This window comes from Oryzias melastigma, linkage group LG7 (genome assembly GCF_002922805.2).
Source record: "Oryzias melastigma strain HK-1 linkage group LG7, ASM292280v2, whole genome shotgun sequence".
In the NCBI taxonomy this organism is placed as follows: domain Eukaryota; kingdom Metazoa; phylum Chordata; class Actinopteri; order Beloniformes; family Adrianichthyidae; genus Oryzias; species Oryzias melastigma.
Window position 1 is genome coordinate 30,852,729 of NC_050518.1, and position 20,178 is coordinate 30,872,906.

Sequence of the window (20,178 nt, forward strand, 5' to 3'; positions counted from 1 at the left end):
GTTGAATCATCCTGAGAATCACTTTTCCATCAAAAAACTGGAAAGAACCAAAAACCTGTAAGACCCAGAGGACCAGATCCAGTTTAGGCAGTCCAGAAACATAAAGCTGTGAGACTGAGCTCAGAAGAGGCACAGCGGTCTGACCATCGACTGGACTGACCCCACCCCACCCCCCAACGCTTCACTTCAGCTCCAACCATATTAACTTAATGCAGTTGCCTTTTTTTGCCATATGGACGCCATCATGTTGGAGCCAGATCTCGTCAGTAAACTGTGATTGGTCTGAGTCAATGTTTCTATGGCAACCGCTCTAACCAGTCAGGAGTGAGCTTGTTGGAATGCCACCCCCCTATATGAAGTCTGTCAATCAAATGTTGGACAGGAGGGGGCTAGCAGGCTCCGCCTACTTTTACTGAGGGATCTGGTTGGTCAGTTTATAACTTTAACTACAAAAAAAAACATCTGGAAAAAAGGATATTAAAAAAGTATCAGATCAAGAATGGTTATTCTGACCAATAGAATGACTGATTAACAGCCATTTATGTCTCTATAGAAGTCTATGGGGTTTTGAGGGTACTTCCTGTCTGGAACGCCAGGGGGGCGGAACCACTCAGTCCAGTTCTCAGTCAATAAGAGTGGCTTGCTCTGGTCTAAACTGCTTCTGTACTCGGAGAGATCTCCAAACTGCTGCATCCCACCAGATCCTGGAAGCAGTATGCTAACAGAGAGATGTTAGCTCATCGTCCTGCAGACCGCGGAAAAGCATGAATGCATCCCTGAAACAGGTGTACCAAAGACTGAAGCTTCTGGATCCAGAAGGAATCTGAATGAAGACGTTTCACAGCAGTAGAAAAGCATTTTAGCTTCAAATGTTTGATCAAAAAAGTTGCGTTTGCATTAAAAGCTGCATTGTAGTTTGTGTTTGTAAATCTGATGCACGGTTTGATATCTGCTCTCTGCATGTGGACCCCCCGTCTGTCCCGGCTGGTGGGCTGTGCTCAGTCCTCCACCCTCAGTTTCTGTGTGACACATTTGATACGGATATTTTCCCGGAGGTTTCGGAGGCGCGCGCTGCGACTGGTGATTTCCTCCACGTAGGTTTTGGGGAACCAGCCCCGCTCCCCGTCTGACAGGCGGATGCCCTCCACCCAGCCTGAAAATCCAGCACACAGGTGATGCTCTCAGGATGATCTGACTTTGGCATTCACTGAGATTAGGATGAAGGATCTTACCATCACTGGTTATGATCTTGGCGTGAAGGATGTCTGCTTTTTCCAGAGTCAACTCATCGTGTTCCTGAGCTTGATAACTTTTGATGCACTGAACTTGCGATATATCTTCAGAGAAAAAAAGACATGAGGATGTAGTCGGGTCTGGGGGTCTGGAGGTTCACACTAGCTCACCGTAATTCTCAGTGGCTTGCTCAATGTCTTCAAGTGGGTTTGACGGGAACATTGCTGTGATCCACCTCTGCTTCCCGCTCCTGAACAGACGAGCAACAAGGCGATTATGGACAGAGAAGCATCCCAGGAGCCACGTGACTGGCAGATGCTTCTCACTCAGTGTGGGACTTGAGCAGGATCTGATGTTTGAGCTGCTGGCCGTCACACAGCTGCAGGTGGAAGATGAAGCCGGAGATGCCTTGCAGCTTCTGACTCAGATCCTTCACCTTCAGCTCTCCAATCTTGGCATGAACGAACACCATGAACTTCCACGTGCTGCAAAGGAAAGGAAGAGGAAGGATGTGGATTCCCAAACACATGATCTCACGTTACAGCCAGGGGTGAAAGTAGACTTTTTTATTCTGTCGCAATTTGTTATGACAGTGCAATATCTTTGACAATGTGGCATTTTTGACAGTCAGTCGTTCAATTCTTGGCAAAGAACCATTCATATTGTTCTTTTGTCCAGATTGAAGGAGAATCTGGCCATGTAGAAAAGTCCCCTGTGCTTGATGGCCCTGCTGTCTCAATGGCATTTACCATGAAACTCTCATCTCTCCTTTTCTCTTCCTCATCCTCTCCTTTAGAGGATTTGGTCTGCTCATCTTCATCCTCATTTTGGATCTTCCTCTTAACCATCTGGTTCATTTTTCTCTGCATGTTCTTTTTATGTTTTCCTTTGAAATAATTTACTGCTTTATTTCAGCATGTCTTCATTTACATTTTTCTATCTTGAACTAAATTTATATTGTATTTAAATTGACCAATCACAATAGCGATGAGAAGTTTATGAATCATTAATTATTATTGTGTAGCATACACATTAATGATCAGGTGACTGAACAAATTGAATGTTTCCGATCAAAAAATCAAACACACCCAATTAACGCGCCTGTGCATTGGACTTGTTTATGGACAGCACAATCTCATCCCAAGTCATCACACCGCCTGGTTCAGGATCCCTCAGCGTCACCCCACCAAACCCCTGAATGTCAAGGGTCCGCAACGCTCGGGACACGGCTTTGGACGCAGGATCAGACGTGTCCCCGGACATGAACTGGGCCCAGATGTGGCACCAGTTCGCGTCCAGTGCCACATCTGGCACTAGATGTGACATTGGACGCGAACCAGAGCTGCACGTGAACTCGTACCGGACGCAAACCAGAACCTGGTTAGGATACCGGTGCATTCCAAGTCTATGTACCGGGAATGGGGACAGCCAGCACATCAAAAAGATGAGTTGCGGACACAAAAAATGTCAAAGAGTGACGTGGAGGGGTGCCAAATGTCAACATGATACCTGAAAACGAGGACATGCTGTTAGGGAACCAAGAGAGCGGAGAGAGAGAGAGATCCAGAGCGTTGAATCAACTGGCCGATGCACCACTAAAAGCAATGCAAACTTCCACATAAGGTGGAGGCGAAGTGGGAACGAAGATTTGGAGCTTTGAAGCATTGGAACATTTTAAACCAACTGTAGACCGTCAAGAACAAACAAACAAAAACAGGTTATTTTCTGATTCTTCAGTCTCCTGAGAAATGACCATTAGAAAACTGTTTCCATGGCAACATGTTAAGAACTCAGGCGGAAATGCTCATCGAACAGCAACTAAAGATTTGATGAAAATGCTGTTTGTTTCATTTGCAGGAGTTTTATCAACATTAACCTCAACTGCAAACTCAGGGCCTTCAAAGGTTCATCTGTCAGTTGTTTTCTGGTTTGAATCGGGAACTCTGTGAAGCTGAAGACAGGAAGTCTGCAGGAGACCCCGCCGGCTCTGGCATCACTCACTCTTTCCTCCTGGACAGCAGCAGGCAGTCGTTGAACAAATGCAAGTACACTGGCTTGGTGGGCAGCTTCAGTTTGGATCCAGAGATGCTCATCATCTGAGTGTCCACCTCCAGAAGTTCACCGTGTTTCACCAGCCAGCGGGACTGCGAGATGAGCGGGAAGATCTGCAGCAGAAGGAGGGATGATGAGAGAAGAGCTTCCGCTTGGATCCAAAGCCCTCAAACTGGACTCACTTTGCCTTCAAAGTGGATCTTCTTGTTGAGGTGGATGAGCTCCTCCATCCTCTTCATGGACTGCACGCTGGAGTTACACTCTCTGATGATCTGAGCAGCACAACATGGTTACTCATGCAGGCAAATGCCCTGCAGCTGCTGATACTCATCCTGATCGGCACCTTTTTCAGCTCGTTGAAGGCTTTGGTGGCGGTGTCTTCATCTCGTGATCCTGGAGCCGTTCGCTTCAAGATGTTCTAACAAACAAATTAATTTTAGTCTGACAGGAGAGAAGTAGGAAGCTGAGCATCCGCCCTGTCTCACTGAGCGTCAGGTGAGAACGGGCTGCAGTCGTACCTCCACCAGCATCTTCAGCCGTGTGATCCTCTGAAACGGGAGGATCAGGAAGGAGGTCAGAGGGAGTCTTTGGCACACGGCGTCCTCCTCAAGGCGGGCCAGGATGCCTGGGAATCGAGGGTTTTCCTGCCTGAGAGAACAGAGGGAGGAACAACCTGCAACGCTTTCAGGCTCTTCATAGAAAACTGCTCTCAGATTATGGGGCTGCAGTTCAAGCAACAACTCACAGCAGCCGCTGGTACGTCTGCTCCTGATAAGCTTGGTTGGTTACGTAAGGCAGGTAGACTCTTCGCAGAGCGGTGCAGTGGTCCAGGACGATGTCACAAACATCAAAACGGAGAATATCTTCCTCCAGCCGGCGCTCCAGGTCCTGCAGGAACCTGCAGAGAGAAGACAATCTGCTCAGAGGAGGTCTGGAGTCAGAAGTGAGGGGAAATCTGCAGCACTTCACCTCTCACTGACGTCTTTGACTTCAGGGAGTTTGGAGAACAGCCACTGCTTCTCCTGAGCTCCGAGACACTCAGCCAGCTCCTGGGACAGCATGAAGTGGTCCACCGCGATGGTCAAGCTGCGGATGTAGGACGCCTCTGACGTCACCAGCTCAAACTTTGCCTGAGGGCGAGAAGAAGCCGTTTGAACCTCCTGCAGCACTCCAGCAGAGAACTTCCAGGAGGAAGAGGCGTCATCTTACCCACCTCCTGTAATTTCCTCTCCTCGTTGCTGAAGTTGTCCAGCTGGTCGCTGGTCCGAACGTCTGGAATGTCTTGCCACAGGGCAAAAGCAGAACCTCTTGAGGAGCGGAAGGAGCTGGACGGGGACAGATTGGATGGAGACGGGGTGCCTTCGGACCCGTCGTCCCTCAGGCCCTCCTCCTCTGGGCTGGGCTCCTTTCCCTGCTGTCTCTGGATCTCTCTGTTGATGGCGACATCACTGTACTCCTGGTACAGGATGGCTGCAAAATCACAATGTCGACAAAGTTAATGCTGCTCCAGAAACCCCACCGGATGGAGTTCTGGCAGAAGAAGCACAAACATACAGCTGGGCAAGAAGCGCGAGAGCCGGTTTGAGCTCAGAACTGGAGCGCTCACGTCCTCCTCTGTGGACTTCTTCCTGATCCTGGGGAGGAAAAGAACATGTTTGTCTCCACCTCTGAGGGAACCTTCTCCTGATCACCTCCTCATTACCCGAGCTTTGTGCTCCACCGATGAGCACTGTCACTGCTGGGCAGGGGGGGCGCTTGTCCATTGGGACTGTGGGGGGCGCTGTCCCCAGAGCCTCCTGAGCTGCGGTATCTGTGGTTGGACTTATCTGTAGAAGATCCAAATCAAATAAAGGATCAGTGCTCTGTGGGGAGACAGCTGTCAGACCGATGCTACAGATGAACTGAGAGGTGAAGATGAAGCCAGAAGAAGATCTCCTGAAAACAAACGCTGAGATGCTGCATTCACACCACCCATGTGATGCGCGTTTGGCATGTGGTGTTCACGCTGGACTGTCGCTGCCTGATACCAGCACATGAATCTGCAGCTGGAAGAGGTTTGGTGTGAAATGTCAGAGCAGTGTAATGGTGCATTCACAACAGACGCCGCAGGCAGGTTAAAAGAGAGGCGGCAGACGTGATTTTGTGTCAAATTTACTGCTTTATCCTTGAGGCTTCTGCCGCACAGCAACCGCCAAAGTTGTTCTGGAATTCATCTATGCCACACCATGGAAACCATGGATGATTTTGAGTGGGTAGCTTGGGCTTATATGTTTTAGAGAGCTCAGAGTCGTCGGCAAACACATTGCTGCGTTTGTTTTCACCAGATCTTTCAGAGTTTCTCCCATCGTGGTGTACTTCACACTCTGTTGTTGAGAAAACAACAGCTGAGGGCTGTTTTAAACGTTACCTCTGTCTGTCTGTGGTCAAGTTTGAGCTTTAACCATAGAGGGGGGAAATAAAAATGAAACTGGGGGATCTTTTTGCTATTGTTTTGATGAAAATAAGAAAAACATCTTAAGCACATGAAGCTAGAGTTTTCCATTGCACTATAACTATGGCTCTCTGGGCTGCTGGGAAGCCAACCGCCGGCGGGCAGGCATAGCGTCTTCCACTGCCTAGGGACCGACAGTCTGGGCAGTAGACCTCACTAGATCTGCCAGAGCCTGGGGAGCAGCGATCACTATTAGCCCTTCCGCAGCCTGGGGAACAGAGCTCACTAGCTTGCTAAGCTATCGACCGGGCAGCTGGCTGTCGTAGTCGTTAATCCAGCTCAATGAGCTCTGTGACAGGCTGGTGACCTGTCCAGGGAGGATCCTGCCTTCACCCAACAGTAATTGTGACAGTCTCCGCTAACTCAGGGTTAGGAAAATGAATGGAAGCTTAGAACAAAAATCCTCACATCGAGCCGCCATCGTGAATCTCCTTTTCTATCCTTTGATCTAGTCACTGAAAACGTCACATGCAATGAGCTGAGTCCCTGAATGTCGTGCTGCATTGAGTCAGATTCTATACATTGACTTAACATTGAAACTTGACGCCTCTGCCGTGCCGGCTGCGTCCGGAGCAAATGCACCATACTTTGGGTCTTTCTCCAGGATTTTTCTTTCACAGCTCGATTCTAATAAATGAACCACTTGATCAGCCGAACACAAACCACAATTATTCATCTCTCCTCCATGATCGGTTTTCAAACAGTTGGCACTTCCTTGAATTAAAAGGGATGCCATTCATACATCAATACTAAATCTGAGCCCCTGATTGATGAAAAACTGGTTCAACTTTCAATGCTTATTCAATAGCTGTGCGTTTTATATATAGAGCCTAAAATGAGTCTTAAAATGTGCACATCGACGCGTGAATGTCAGAGTTTTGAACACAGAAGCCTAAAATGCACATTTGCGCCTGTTTACAAACTTTTCAGGTGAAGTGGGGGCTTCAATGCTGACGACGTAGCTTTAGGGGTCTCACTCACAGTCGAGGTTGGGGCTCTGTCGGTCCCTGGAAGCTGCCCGAGCCGACAATGACTTCCCCAGCTTCAGAGTGAAGGAACTTTTCCTTTGAGAAAGCTGCAATCTGGAAATCAGCTCTGAGGCGGAGAAGCGCCGGCGTTCTTGGTCTCCATGGCGACAGCGTGTCAGAAAGCCGCCTACTGAGGGGATGGCTGCCTCCACACATCCGCTGTCTTCTTCTGCTCCCGGGTCAGAGTCCTCTATGATCTGCAGAGGCTCTTCAGGGACGTTGAAAATGTCCTCCTGACAGAGGTCTGCTGAATTGTCTGCAGGTGGGGGGGTGGAGGCGGTCTCCAGGGATGATAATCCACTCAGGTCCTCCTCCAGGAAGGAAGCAAAGGGTCCAGGAAAGATGTAGTCAGCCTCCAGAACCGGGCTGCTAAGAGACTCGTCGCTCAGGCTGTCTGGAGAGTAAACCTGCATTTTTCGCCCTGCAGAGAAAAAAACTGAAGTAATCAAAGGAACTGAGCCTGAAAGTGTGACGGTTCCATCAACTCACGCATGGACTTCTCCTTGAGCGACCCCTGGGAGGTTCTTCTCTGAGGAAGGCAGTCTTGAACTGGAAACCCGGGGCTTTCAGGCGAGGATGAGGAGCACTGTACCTGAGCATCCCAGCAGTCTTTGTTGGAGTAAAGAGAGGACAGGGGCAGCGGGAGAGGGAGGCTGAGGGCCGCGTGGAGTGGACGACAAACGGTTGTAACTGTTCGATGCTGCCCTGTCTGCTCCAGGGAAGAAGTCCTGCTGGGATTTCTGGGTCGGAGCTCATCCATGGTACGTCCAGGAGGGTTCGGCTTCATGTCATGCTCACCGCCTGTCTGGTGCCGGGCTTTCTGCATGTCATTCAGCTCATTCAGAGTCTGACCGAAGCCCTTCAGAGGCAGAACGTGAGATATGCATTCAGCATCAGAGATCACGCTCGGTCTCTGAGGACCCAAACACTGCAGCCGGGGGGACACCGATGGCTGTAGCTCGATAAAGGCCAGTGTCTCCTGCTGGCACACGGCAACGTGCTTGTGGAGGAGAGGCCTGCCCTCCCTAGAGTCACTTGGAGCCGGGGGCTCTCCTGAGCGTGGAATCCACATTCTGGGACTCTCTCCTCTGCAGCAAAAAGCATGAAGGTGGGGCTGGAAATCAGGAAAGGTGGATAATCCATACCCGGGGAACATGGCTGAGCGCGCTCATGGAGGCTGCAGCAGAGAGAAGAAAGCAAAGATTTTATCCAGACATGCTGAGGCTGTCCAGCTTCATCAAAGTACTGTTTAAAATGCACTAAGGAGGCAAAAATTATTATTCACAAAAGAACAGAAACTTCTGCACTTTTAGAAAACAGACTCAAACAAAAGCCGCTCCAGCTCAGTTTGATTCCTCTGTCCTGCAGATGCAGAAGCTCTCCCAGAAAACGCTGATGTTAATTCCGGTCCCATGTTCTGGTCGTCTGGCTCCCTGGATTCCTCATCTAAGAAACCAGCTGAACTGGTTTGAAGAACCATGTTCACTTTCAGAGCATCAGAGAATCTATTCTGATTCAGCTTTTTGCCAGTTTAAATCATTTCTAAGACCATTGTGAGTTTGTAGAGGTTTTGTTGTGTCCACATATCTGAGCTTTGCCAGTGATTACAATCCCCTCTGGGTTAACAAACTGGTCAATAGAAGGCGGTGAAGCCCATCATCAAGACCAGGAACCTCCTCAGGGTTCAAGATGGCTTTTCCAAGATATGTAAAGAGCGACACCGTACTGCACAGGTCAGTGAGCTTAGCAGGCACTGTAAAATGACCATCAAATGCTTAATTTAGGTCTGATTTGTAAAGGAAAAAACTCTGATCATCACAAAAACAAGACCCAGGGCATATTTTTAATGTTTTTGTCCAAAGTGCAACAGCTGAATGACATTTCAAACTTTTCTATAAATAAATATGTTATATGTAAAACACAATTCATACCTGAGGCATGGTTGTTTGTATTCACATCCACACACAGACTGAGATTTACTCAAACTGTTAGACTCCTCGGTCTGTGTTTATAAATGGGTCAGGTGCAGAGTCAACATCGCCGCAGATCGCTTGCGCCCGTTGTAGCATATGGGCTCCGGCTCGTTGTTATTGAGCCAGAGCTGGTAGCGACACACCGCTGTAGGGCAAATGCACAGCGCCCAGTCTCTATTACACTCAGGCTCAGCATAATGTAACCCTAGTAAAGTTACTTACTTTTTCTATAACATTCACTTTCTATTAGGTGTAATTTTCAGTTTCTCCACTGGTGGCAGTAAACATTGCAAACGTTGTTTTTTGGATTTGTTCGGAGTAATCATCCCGTTATTGCTTTGATCTTTGACGTTTTTTCCATATGAGCAAAAAGCAGTGAGTGGAAGGGGAAAAAAGATATGAGCGAGGTAAAAAAAGAATAGAAATAAGAGTGAAATCGCAGTTTATTAAAACAGTATTTGAGCTAAGTTTGACAAAAAAAACTCACCCCGGGAAGAAGATTAATCGGGTGAAAACCAAGGGGGGACTTTGAAAGTTGTGGAAATGTTCGTTATCTCGGTGAGTGGTAACCGCATTTTTTAGGCTGCTATATCCAGTAAAGTGTATCGGCTGATAAAAAGGAAATGGAAACAAATGTTGACGTAGCTAAGGAAATATGTGATCAATATACATTATGTTTTTTTAAGGGTTTTCTTTCTTATGTGTGAAGTCTCCTAAGTTCACACGTGTTGCAGGTTAAATACCCAGCAAGCTAGTTTTGACTTTTCTTTTTTTTTTTTTTTGCATGTTAAGTTAATTAATTTTGTTGTTTCTTTTGAGTTTAAACTTTCTGAAAAGGAAAACACTGTGATGCAATGGAAACCGTGTTAAAAGGTTATCTTGGACAATATTTAATTATTTTCTGCACATTTGTGTGGACGTTTTTTTTTTTCCTGGAGTTCACCTGGATCCCGGCCTTCATCTTTTCATCTCATCTACCATCATCATCCCATCATCTTCTCATCTCTAATCCCCTCAACTCATCTCTCATTCGCCTTCTGGAAATCTCGGTTTGGACATTTAATTTAATTGAGTACACTCAAGGGTTTTATTATTTTTTTTCTTTAAAAAAAAGAATTGAACTTTAGTTTCAATTTTATCTGAGATCTCAGTTTTATTGGAACTATTTTTTTGCATGTCAGTGGCCACTTATTTTTTGTTTTGGGTTAAAATTTGACGTACTTGGAAATAATTTCAATTTAATAATTTTCAATTTACAGATTTTGCAGGTTGCACTTCATACTTCTTTCATAATCTCAAATAATAATTCAATTCTAGTCCAACTGTTATTGTTTCAGTGTGATTTCTTGGGATGTACTATTCCAAATTTTAGAATATATGACTGTGAACAGTCTCCTGATTGAAACCTAGAGCGACAGTAACTCCATTTGATGACATTTAGAGCTGCCTCATACAGCAGCAGCACTTAGGAGTTAAAATAACGCCGGGCAGGTGGGCTCTGTACACCACGGCCCGATCCGAATACTCCCCTTCTCCCTCTCCCTTAGCCCTCCCCCTTAAATTGAAGTGTCAGTTGAAGTCGAAGTCGTGTCCGGATTATTATTTTTTAAGTTTCACTCTGCAAACAGAGGGTCTAAAGTCCACCATCGTGAGAGTAAACCGTGTCGCACTAAGAAGCTCTTTTCTTCATGTTGGTGCGCTCTGAACCCCAGAAGTTTACATTTAAATGTAAGTCATGACTTTATGTTGTAGCGTGATTTTCCAGATATGTCAATTGTAGCATAGCCAGCAGTAAACAGGTAAAGTATCTCTACATGTCCAATATAGTATCCAACTTTGAATGCGCAACAAGCTAACGTAGCGACTCCAGTCTATATATAATTCACTGGATGTCATATGGAGGACAAACCCCCCCACGGTATGAGATATTGTAACAGGGTGTACCCGTTATTACGAAATTCCACCAGACATCCGGTCTGAAGAACAAGTGAAAGCCATGGATCAGGGGAATGTCCTGATGCTGGGATCAACCACATCTAGCGGGATCCAAGATGTCCCTGAGAAAATACGGAACATCCCTGTAGGCCGTGAGAATCCGACAAACAGAACCAAGCAGCTACAGCCTGAAGCCTCGAGTTTGAATGGAGGTCCAAAGGTGAAGGAAAATGTCAAGATCCTCAGAGACTTTCAGAAGCTGATTAACCAACTGGACACTAAAGAAGTTCATACAATCCCAACAATTAAACATCTGGAAGAAGGATCATAAGAAGATGGACCAACAGAGGGGCTGATGGGAGGCTGGAAAATGGTGAAGCTGATGGAGGTGGTGAAGAAGGTTCTATGATCCTTAAGCTGGAAAAGTCTTCGATGGATCTGGAACAACGTCCAGGATATCAGAGTCAGATCTGGGATCGGTGTGTGGTGGTGCTGGTTGGACTGACATGAACATCCAGAGAAAACATGACTTACAAGGAAACTCCGGAAAGAGAGGAGCTGAATCTGGAGCTGCGTCATCCTGAACCCGAGCGCCACCGTTCAGCCCAAACTGACCCCAGAACAGCTGAGTTGAGGTCTATGAGAGCTTCTGAGTGGAGATGAAACCCCTCGCTGAGCAGACATCACTGCGGATGTGTGAAGGGCTTGTCAAACACACATATTTGAAGTGTGCTGAGCTGTTTCCTTCTCTAATTAGAGGCCTCTCTACATCACATTCAGCCCCTGTACTTAACACACACACACGTGCACGCGCACACACATCCTCAGCACCCTCACCTTTCACCTGAGCTCTGCTCTGAACAGGCGGTCACGTCGTGGCTCCGCCTCCTGCAGCCTCTGTGGATAGCCGCCACCTTTTCTAAATGAATATTTACGGTGAGCGTGTTAAAGCCGGGAGCGGGTCATGAAGTCCGATGTCCTCGCAGACTACAGTGGAGCTCCGGCTTCCTCAGCAGGTAATCCTCAACTTCTGGACTGAACACCTGCTGAGGCTTTCTGAATGAACGGTCGCTATGTGTTATTTTCCTTTATGATAAGGAGCAGAATCTCAGCAAAGGACTAAAGTCAAACGCGAGAAGTCTTTTAGCTTTAGGATCCGTCTGACACACCTATGGAGGCCAAACATTTCTTTGAACAGCTGTTGGAATGTTTGAAAGGAGCAGATGGATTTCACCATTTAGTCACTTATAGACCTCTAGTGCTGTGGGAAGAAATGTCAGGAAGAAGAAATTTTACAAAGTGCTTAGAAAGCTGGAAAGGAGGTTTTTTGACATTTTCAAATTCAAATGTTTATTTGTCACATACATATATAGTATGTACATGGTATAATATGCAGTGAAATGTATTGCACGACTGTCCGACGGCATGAGGATAAGAGGATAAGTTAACAGACAGTGATTTACAATAAATATAAGATATGGAAGTGAAAGAAAAAAAATCTAGCTGCTTACAAGTTTTAAAGTGTCTGTGTTTTTCTACCATTCCATCATTCCATGTTCAGAGAAAGATGAATGTTCAGACAAAGCCACATTCACCCGTATGGGTGTGTGTGTGTGGGGGGGGCACTCGCATCTTAAGCTCATGAAAATGAAACGTACCATTGCCATGTGTCTGGTCAGTGTATTGTGAAGTATTCATAGGGATAATGGAAGTCACACTCATGACGTATGGGTGAGGCTGTTGTACGGCAGTGATGTGCAGTCTGGGGAGGCAAATGAGGCTGTGCCTAATCTGCAATATATAGCTTAAAAATACATACATTAAATGAGATGAATATACTCTTTCATCCATACCCCTTCTGCTCTCTTTAGCTTGTTTACTTTAAAAGTGGGGTCATCTGGACCCACAAGACAGAGCGCTGAACCTTTTTTTAATCATTGATTTTTGAGTTTCACTAATGTCCATGGCAGACATAAAATCCTGTCTACCTTTGTCCACATTTGTCATGGATGGAATCACACATCAATATGTGGGTGGAGTCATCTGGACCCCAAAGAGAGTGGAAGTAAAAATCCCAAATTAGTTTTTAAACATGTTTATTCTATAATTACTTTTTTCTGTGTGGGTTTTCAACATTTCTTTGGTTTAAAAAAAGCTACGAGTTTCCTGTTCAAATACCCGAGACAGCGGCAGGTGAGGCAGCAGCAGTCCGTCCCTCCCCTCTGTGACACACTGACTGGAGCTGCGTAAAAGACTAATTATTTTTATTGATGTCATTTTCTATTTCTCTCTGTCTGATTACATTGGTTCCAGTTTGTGACTCATTTAGTCTCTTTATCTGTTAAAAATGCTCTTTAGAAATACACCAGGTAAAGAATGCAGTACACCTGCGTCAAGGCAGAGGGCGCTGGTGAGCCCAGATAATTTGACACAGCAGCTAAAGAATAATAGAGTTAGTGGTACAAATGCAGCTGTCCGGATAATCAAGAAATGTTGTTTAGGATAATTTTCTAAATGGAGGATTATGTTTCTAAACTCGGGAATTTGTGGAGACTCGTCACTGGCAGTGATCTCCACCTTGACAGAGAGACTTCTGAAACTGAAGAAAGAAAACTACAAGAATGAAGACTACAAGCAGGTTATTCACGTGTTTCTGCAGAAGGAGCACCGCAGACTTCATTCAGAAGTAAAACATTTTTGGTGTTTTTTTTTTCTCTGCTACAGTTTGTTAACGAAGAAAAATATTGAAATGAAATTTTAAACAACACTGTTACGGATCAGGAGGCAGAGACCCAGATGCAGGGACCAAAACTAAGATTCAGGTTGACAAAGAATTTTTAATAACAAAAAATCACGTGCAGCAGAGCACAGGGAGGACTCACAGACTGCCTGCACAGAAACAAGGTGAAAACAAAAAGCAAACAAAACACACAGAACATAACAAACACACTTTAACTTCTGTCAATCAAATAGATAATCAGCTGTTCTGTGGAGTTCATCTGTCTGTAAATCTGACTGATGACGTCAGGGCCTCACTCAGGGCTCCAGACTAACTTTTTGTACTGGTTGCACCGGTGCGCCCACATTTTTTTTTTTGTTAGATGCACCAGCACAAAAGTTTGGTGCACCGACCTTCTCGACTACATTACATTTAACAACACTTACATGGTCACTTTCCTTTTTATTTGCTGTCAATATCTCCAATAATACTTGAAAATGATTAACTTACAAGCTGGTACACATAAACCCCTATATTTGAAACACAGTTCTACAATAATGATGAACTACTAAATTCATATATTATATAAAAATTAATAAAAATGTCCAGTTTCAAAAAAAAAAAAGTTTTCTTTTTCCATTTGCTGAAACCCTTCATAAGTGAGTCCTGTGAGGATAATCTGATCAATTATCGCAAAATCCAGTAGCAGTAAATTTACAAGGGAGTCCTGTGTGTATAACCTGATTTGTTGTACCATACCAGGTAGCACAAACCTGTCACCCGCGTCGTGGGGAGAACAGGGAATTCGGTAATAATAGGCTCATGCAGCAGTATTGTGACCAGAAAATTTCAGGGAACCAACGAACTTCTGTCACCCTAACCAAGTGTATATTGAAATCCTGTGAGATTAGGTTCGGAAAGGAAGAAAAAAAAAAAAAAAGAGAACAGAAAATGGGTAATGCAAATGAGAAACAGAGCGTAGGTTCAGACTCAAGTCTGGTCACGTTTATGAAGGCGAAGCATGGTGTTGAATGTTGTGAATTTGTGGATTACTGGTGTCAGAAACATGGGTTCCCCGAGGGAGGTTCTTTGAGTAAATGCCAACTTGAGAAACTCAGAAAAAACTTAACTGAAGAGAGACGAATGATGTATAAGCGAAAACGGGTTAAAACAAAGACAATTAAGCGAATGGATGATATGAATGAATGTTTGAAAGTTTGGGAAGCGGAGCGTAAAAACGGGAGAGGCAGAAGGCCTGCAGGGCCCTGACTGCCCTGAAAATAGAAAACAAAAAAGAGATAACAGACAAAAAGGCTGATGTATCGACTAAAAACAAGGAAACTTCCTCAGCACCCTCTTCTTTTCTTTACCCTCCTACACAGAATCTCTGAAGTGCTGCAGTCGGACCGAGTCTGGACTCTACCCCTCCTCCATATCAGCCCCTACCAGCTTAACCAGAACCACACAGTGATGACGTGGAACAAAAAGCAGGAGCGACAGCCATGCAGCCTGAGATGAACCAGCAGCAGCAGTTGCCTTCACTACCCCCCCCCCCTCCTCCCGTGAAGATGGAAGAAGTAAAGCTCCGGCCTTCAGCTCCTGCTCACAACACCAGATTTGTGAAGGCAAAACTAGAAGACCTGCAGCAGCAAGGGAGCAGGACAGTGCTAACAGCTCCCATGGTTCAAGTTGCCGACCCGACTGGAGATCCAGTGATTGTATCCCGCGCCTGGACTGCTGATGATGTCATTACTGCATCCAAGCACCTGCCCGAACCATATAAAGGTGTGGAGGTCTTGGCGCGAGCCCTGGAGGACTTTGTCAGAGACTATGTGCCCAGCTCTGGAGAAATGGCTAGAGTGATGCTGCATATTCTGAGCCAATCCCAGTTCTCCACTCTGAGGAGCCACTTCGAGGCCCAACCAGAATGCAGCAAACGTGGCCTACAGACAATGGAAAGATGGATTGATAGCGGCTGTTCGTGCTCACTTCCCTGTCCAGTGCGACCATGCAAAGGTCAGTGCCTGGATGCAGCATGAGGATGAAGATGTGGAGGAGCTCCTTGACCGGCTGCAAACCGCTTACGACAACTATAGCTGGATGACCAAGTCTGATGGTTTCCCTCAGGGGAACATGACACCTTATGAGACCCTCCTCAAACAGCACTTTCTCAACAATCTCCAGAAGACCCTCAGCAGCGCCACCAAAGACTCTTGTGTTGGTTGTGAGGACAGCACTGTCCGTCTGGCCCAGATGGCTCTCCATGCCAAGCCCGAACAGCGCCGCCAGCAGGAAAAGGAGGCCAAAGAAGAAAAAAAGATAAAGAGCGACGCCCAGCATCGTGCACAGCTGCACCTCCTCCAACATGCGTCATTCCCACAAGCCCCTGCGGCTGCTCCTCCTCCTGCTTGGCTTCTCTATGGGTGCTTACCCCCCCACCTCACACCCCTGCTGACTATGCTGCAATGGACGCATGCTTCCGCTGTGGTGCCCATGGACATTGGTCAAGACACTGTCCACTGAAAGCCCAGAACCACCAAGATCGTGGGCGTGGACGTGGACGTCAGAACTGGAGAGAACCTCCTCGTGGGCGCGGACACAGAAACTTCAAGAGTTCCTCCCACCATCAAGGAACAGACAGAGGAGAGGGAGGGGTTAGAGGTCTGGATTCGGTGCCGGCTGTGGCCTCCCTGCTCAGATAAGAACGCACACACACACTTACATATTCTTACATCTCCCCACAGAAGATAGTGTTATGCGTCTCCCTATGACAACAGTCACTGTTTGTGAATTTATTGATTGGTTAGTTTGTAGATCTACTTAAGGTGGTGTTGTTGTTGGGGTCATGGTTCTGATGTTATATGAGGTCCCAGTGTTTTGTGTTCCTTTTTATCCTTGGTTTTGGTCTGTTTGGTTCAGTGTTTTGATAGTCGTAATTTCTGCATTTGTGTTGTTCCTGTTGGGAACAAGGGGATGGCGTGTCACAGAAATTATACATTTCCTTATGTTTCATCCTCTGAGTCTTGTTTTCTTATTGTCAGAACACCCTGACCACAATGTGTAAACATTTTGATTTCATTAGAACATCTTGTTCATGTTAGATATGCCACTTACATTTCCATCTTAAGCTCCTGATTAACAGCTGATTGTATGACTGTATAAATGTGAGCGTCCTTCATCACAGATCAAAGCTCTGTAGACCTCTCCGCCATGCTCGCCAGCGTGTACTTTTTTCTGCTCTGTTTAATAAACTTTCATGAAAACGTTTGACATTTCTTCATTTCATCGGATCAACAAATATTCCACCACACTTTGCTCCAATTTGCACAATATTACTAATGTGGAGCCCTCTTGATGAGAGCGCTGCGGCACGAAGCAGCTTTTCACAGCGGCAGTGTCCGATGATAAATGTGGATTACTCAAACTCTTCACAGCCGCTAAGAGCTGCTATCAGCACGAGACTACTATACTCTGCTTCAGAATCTGGTGGAATTACGCTCATCGCTTTGACGGTAGACGAAAGAATGTAGCCTAAACACTGGAGCTAAAGCTCCCGTGTTGAAGGATTTTAACATACTTACTTTTGTTCCACCTGCCACCAGCATAGTGTGCGCGTGCACAATGTGCGTGCGCATGGACCCAAACTCAACGAAAGTGATCGCTTGATTGCGCGCCAATGCGGCCGGTGTGGAAGCACCTTCCGATGGTCATTCTAATGAAATGATAAGAATTCTTATTGGAGGCTGTTACACCTGCACACACATACAGGGAGATTATATGTTTGGTTTTGCTTCCCTCCTCTCAGAAGACTCGGTGCACCAGTGCGACCAAGAATTTTTTTTAGGCGCACTAATGAAAAAATCTGGTTGCAAATGCGATCAAATTGGTAGCACTCTAGAGCCCTGGCCTCACCAGCTGTGAACCTCACCGCACGTCACTGTCGTACGGTGTCCTTACGCCACACTCTAGTCATTAGTAAAGTGTGTACTGGCTCCTTACTGGCCGCACAAATCCTGCACGCATGAGGTGTGCACGTGATCCGTAAGTACCTGTAAGACGTCCGCACAAACTACACTCTGATTGTCTCATTTCTAACAGTCAGGCTGCAGCAAGGAGAGTGCATGTATCACGTGAACAGCACAGACGGGATCCTTGTTCATTCTGCAAGATTTCGGGGTTGAAAAATGAAAAATCTGCACAACCCGAGTCTCACCTAGTCCCCCTACTGTTGTAGCAGTGTTCATTACGACCTGTCGTCCGCAGCACACCCGTAGAAAAACATTTTCTCTCTACTGGTCACTGAGCGTCTATGACCTTCCTGTTTCCTGCTGGTCACCTACAGGTTCAACCGTTTTTCACCTGCAGACAGCCGTCTACCGTAAGGACAGCTGGGACTCAGGTTTTAATTATTAACTTCTTCGGTCTCTTTTCAGTTGGTCCACAGACTTTCACTCAGAGCAAAAACAAGACTTCCGATTTTTATTCTCACACTGTGAGTCTGAGTCACTTCTATGTTACATGAGGCATGAGGTGTCATATCCGTGTGGCTGAGGGGGGCACCCTCCTTGTCACATGGGTCTTTCTGATGGGGGGGGGGGGTGGTGCCTGGAGATTTACAGACAGGAAATCAAAGTTTATCCACCTTTAAAGGTACTGTGACTGTGAGGCTGTTGAGAAGCCACACCTGCTCTCACCTGGCAGGTCAGTGGGTGCTATCAGTTGTTGCTTCTCCCTGACACACGTGCATGTTGTGCAAATGCCCCCCCCCCCACACACACACACACATGTGCATGCAGCAGCACTGTTAACGCATCTACAATTGGTTACCTGTTCTGGGCTGCAGACAAAGGCGGCCTTTATCTGTGTTCCTGAGTCCCACTGGCCTGAACACAGGACACCTGAGAGGGTGTGGGAACTGCCTCCACTGATCCACTTCTACAGTGCAGCCGCTGAGCCATATAAACATATCCAGACCTCTGCTGCAGAATGACACCAGCTTATTAGTGTCTGCATGTGATTACTTGGTGCTTAAACCATAATCCCGCTGCTGTGCACTTATTTAAACTTTACTTACCTACATCTACAGTCTGACATGTCAGCTCAGAAATGAATGATCTGACGTACTTTCAGGGCAAACAAATGCAAATAAATCGGCTGCCATAATTGGGTGAAAATCCTAATGAATGATTGTTCAGGTAATCCTCCAGCAGCAGCTTAATCCCCCAAACTCAGTGTGATCTTTGTGGAAAATTAGCAACTGCTTGTTGGACCGGGAGCCTCCAGAACCTCACGTTGAACAAACATGAAGACATCAGCTCCACAGCACGTTCCTCACAGACTCCATTTCATCACAATATGAAAACCGCCTTCCAAAGAGGAGTAATTAGTCTCGTCAGAGCAGCCTGTCATCGTTAAAGACTTCTCTGACTTTCTCCCTGTAATTTCACTAGGCTGCTCCAAGACGCCATGTCTGCACATGGAAACTGGAGAACGGCACGCTGGCAGAAGACAGATAAAGGGCGTTTTTAATTGCCATACTTTTCCTTATCAAGGTCTCAAAATAATCCGTGGATGGGGCAAATCAGTGAAGCATAATTCTGCCCTGATTCAGCCACAAATCCTGTCTAATCCCACAAAGTTCAGTGGAGGTGAAGTTCAGGTGGAGGGCTGTTAACAAAAATAGATCGATTGGAAGAGTGAGTGACAGGTCATAGAGATGTCATTGTTCATCCCCTCAAGTTTGAGGGCTTCCCGAACGGACCAGTGGGCGGCTGGAGGATCATGAGCTTTCTAACTCACATCTGAAGATCTTCTGAAGCTAAAGGTTTTGGGTTTTGTTCCCTCATTTTGGAGCGGTGGGTGTCTATCTGGTGACATGTGTCCAAGAACCTGGAGGCGCTAAATCCTGGTTAGAAGGACGGTCTTCGGCTGTGGGAGCAGACATCTGAGTCAGAAATATGGAGGCTGAATTTCACTATTTCAAACCACAGACGGCGCCTTAAACATGAGCTTATATCAGCTCTGTGATTGGCTGACATGGTCAGTGTTTCTGCAGATGTGAACAGGTTCGTCATGCAGACCTCCAGCCCTGGTTCTGCTTCTTCTGTCTGGACAAGCAGCAGCGCTCTGACATGAACCAGCAGAGGGTTCATCTCTCTGCCGTGCCCTTTCGTTTTTCTACAACACGAAAATGAGGAGCTTCAAAAATGCATTTGTAGAAAACAATGAACCCGAAGGAGAAACAAAAGGAGGACAAGCTGAAAGTCACTAACTGAAATGAAGACGTCTGTGGAAGATCATCAACCAGAACCTGAGAGGAGGACGACTCAAACAGAACAGGATCAAAACCAAGAAACACAAGAGAACAATCCTCACAATAAAATACAACCAGAAATGGACTTCTGAGGGTTTGGTCCATTTAAGTTTCTGAAGATGAAACCTGGAACCAAAACTGCTGCTGATGCCGAGAAGCTCAAAGACAAAATGGAAAAAGGTTCTGAACAGACCAAAAAATGTCAAAAGCCGCAAGGACTAAACTTTCACCTGAAGTTTTCAAAAGGGTAGAAACTTCCCAACATGTTCCTGTCTGTTCAACTACAATTAAAACAATGAAAAAGCTGCAGAATTTCAGCTGAATAAATGGATCTTGTTTGTCAATCCGGCCAGTTTGGTTTTAGAAGCTTCCTTCCAAAAGAGACAAAAACATTTAGCTGACACTTTCATATCAATAACAAAGTTATGAAAAGT

General features: G+C 46.1%; 1 protein-coding gene across 1 annotated transcript in view; it reads right to left on the bottom strand.

Moving 5' to 3' along the window:
* Positions 1-872: 872 nt before the first annotated feature.
* arhgef19 (Rho guanine nucleotide exchange factor (GEF) 19) overlaps positions 873-20,178 on the bottom strand; it is a 27,703-nt gene continuing 8,397 nt past the window's right edge. The window contains exons 2-16 of the mRNA XM_024280569.2: positions 7,294-7,981; positions 6,758-7,225; positions 4,988-5,111; positions 4,840-4,919; positions 4,499-4,755; positions 4,255-4,415; positions 4,031-4,183; positions 3,804-3,933; positions 3,629-3,703; positions 3,468-3,557; positions 3,235-3,398; positions 1,560-1,718; positions 1,404-1,483; positions 1,233-1,337; positions 873-1,153 (exon numbers count right to left, since the gene is read on the bottom strand). Coding sequence (XP_024136337.1) covers positions 999-1,153; positions 1,233-1,337; positions 1,404-1,483; positions 1,560-1,718; positions 3,235-3,398; positions 3,468-3,557; positions 3,629-3,703; positions 3,804-3,933; positions 4,031-4,183; positions 4,255-4,415; positions 4,499-4,755; positions 4,840-4,919; positions 4,988-5,111; positions 6,758-7,225; positions 7,294-7,960 — 2,868 coding nt within the window. The 5' untranslated portion in view covers positions 7,961-7,981 and the 3' untranslated portion in view covers positions 873-998. The remainder of the gene's footprint in view (positions 1,154-1,232; positions 1,338-1,403; positions 1,484-1,559; positions 1,719-3,234; positions 3,399-3,467; positions 3,558-3,628; positions 3,704-3,803; positions 3,934-4,030; positions 4,184-4,254; positions 4,416-4,498; positions 4,756-4,839; positions 4,920-4,987; positions 5,112-6,757; positions 7,226-7,293; positions 7,982-20,178) is intronic.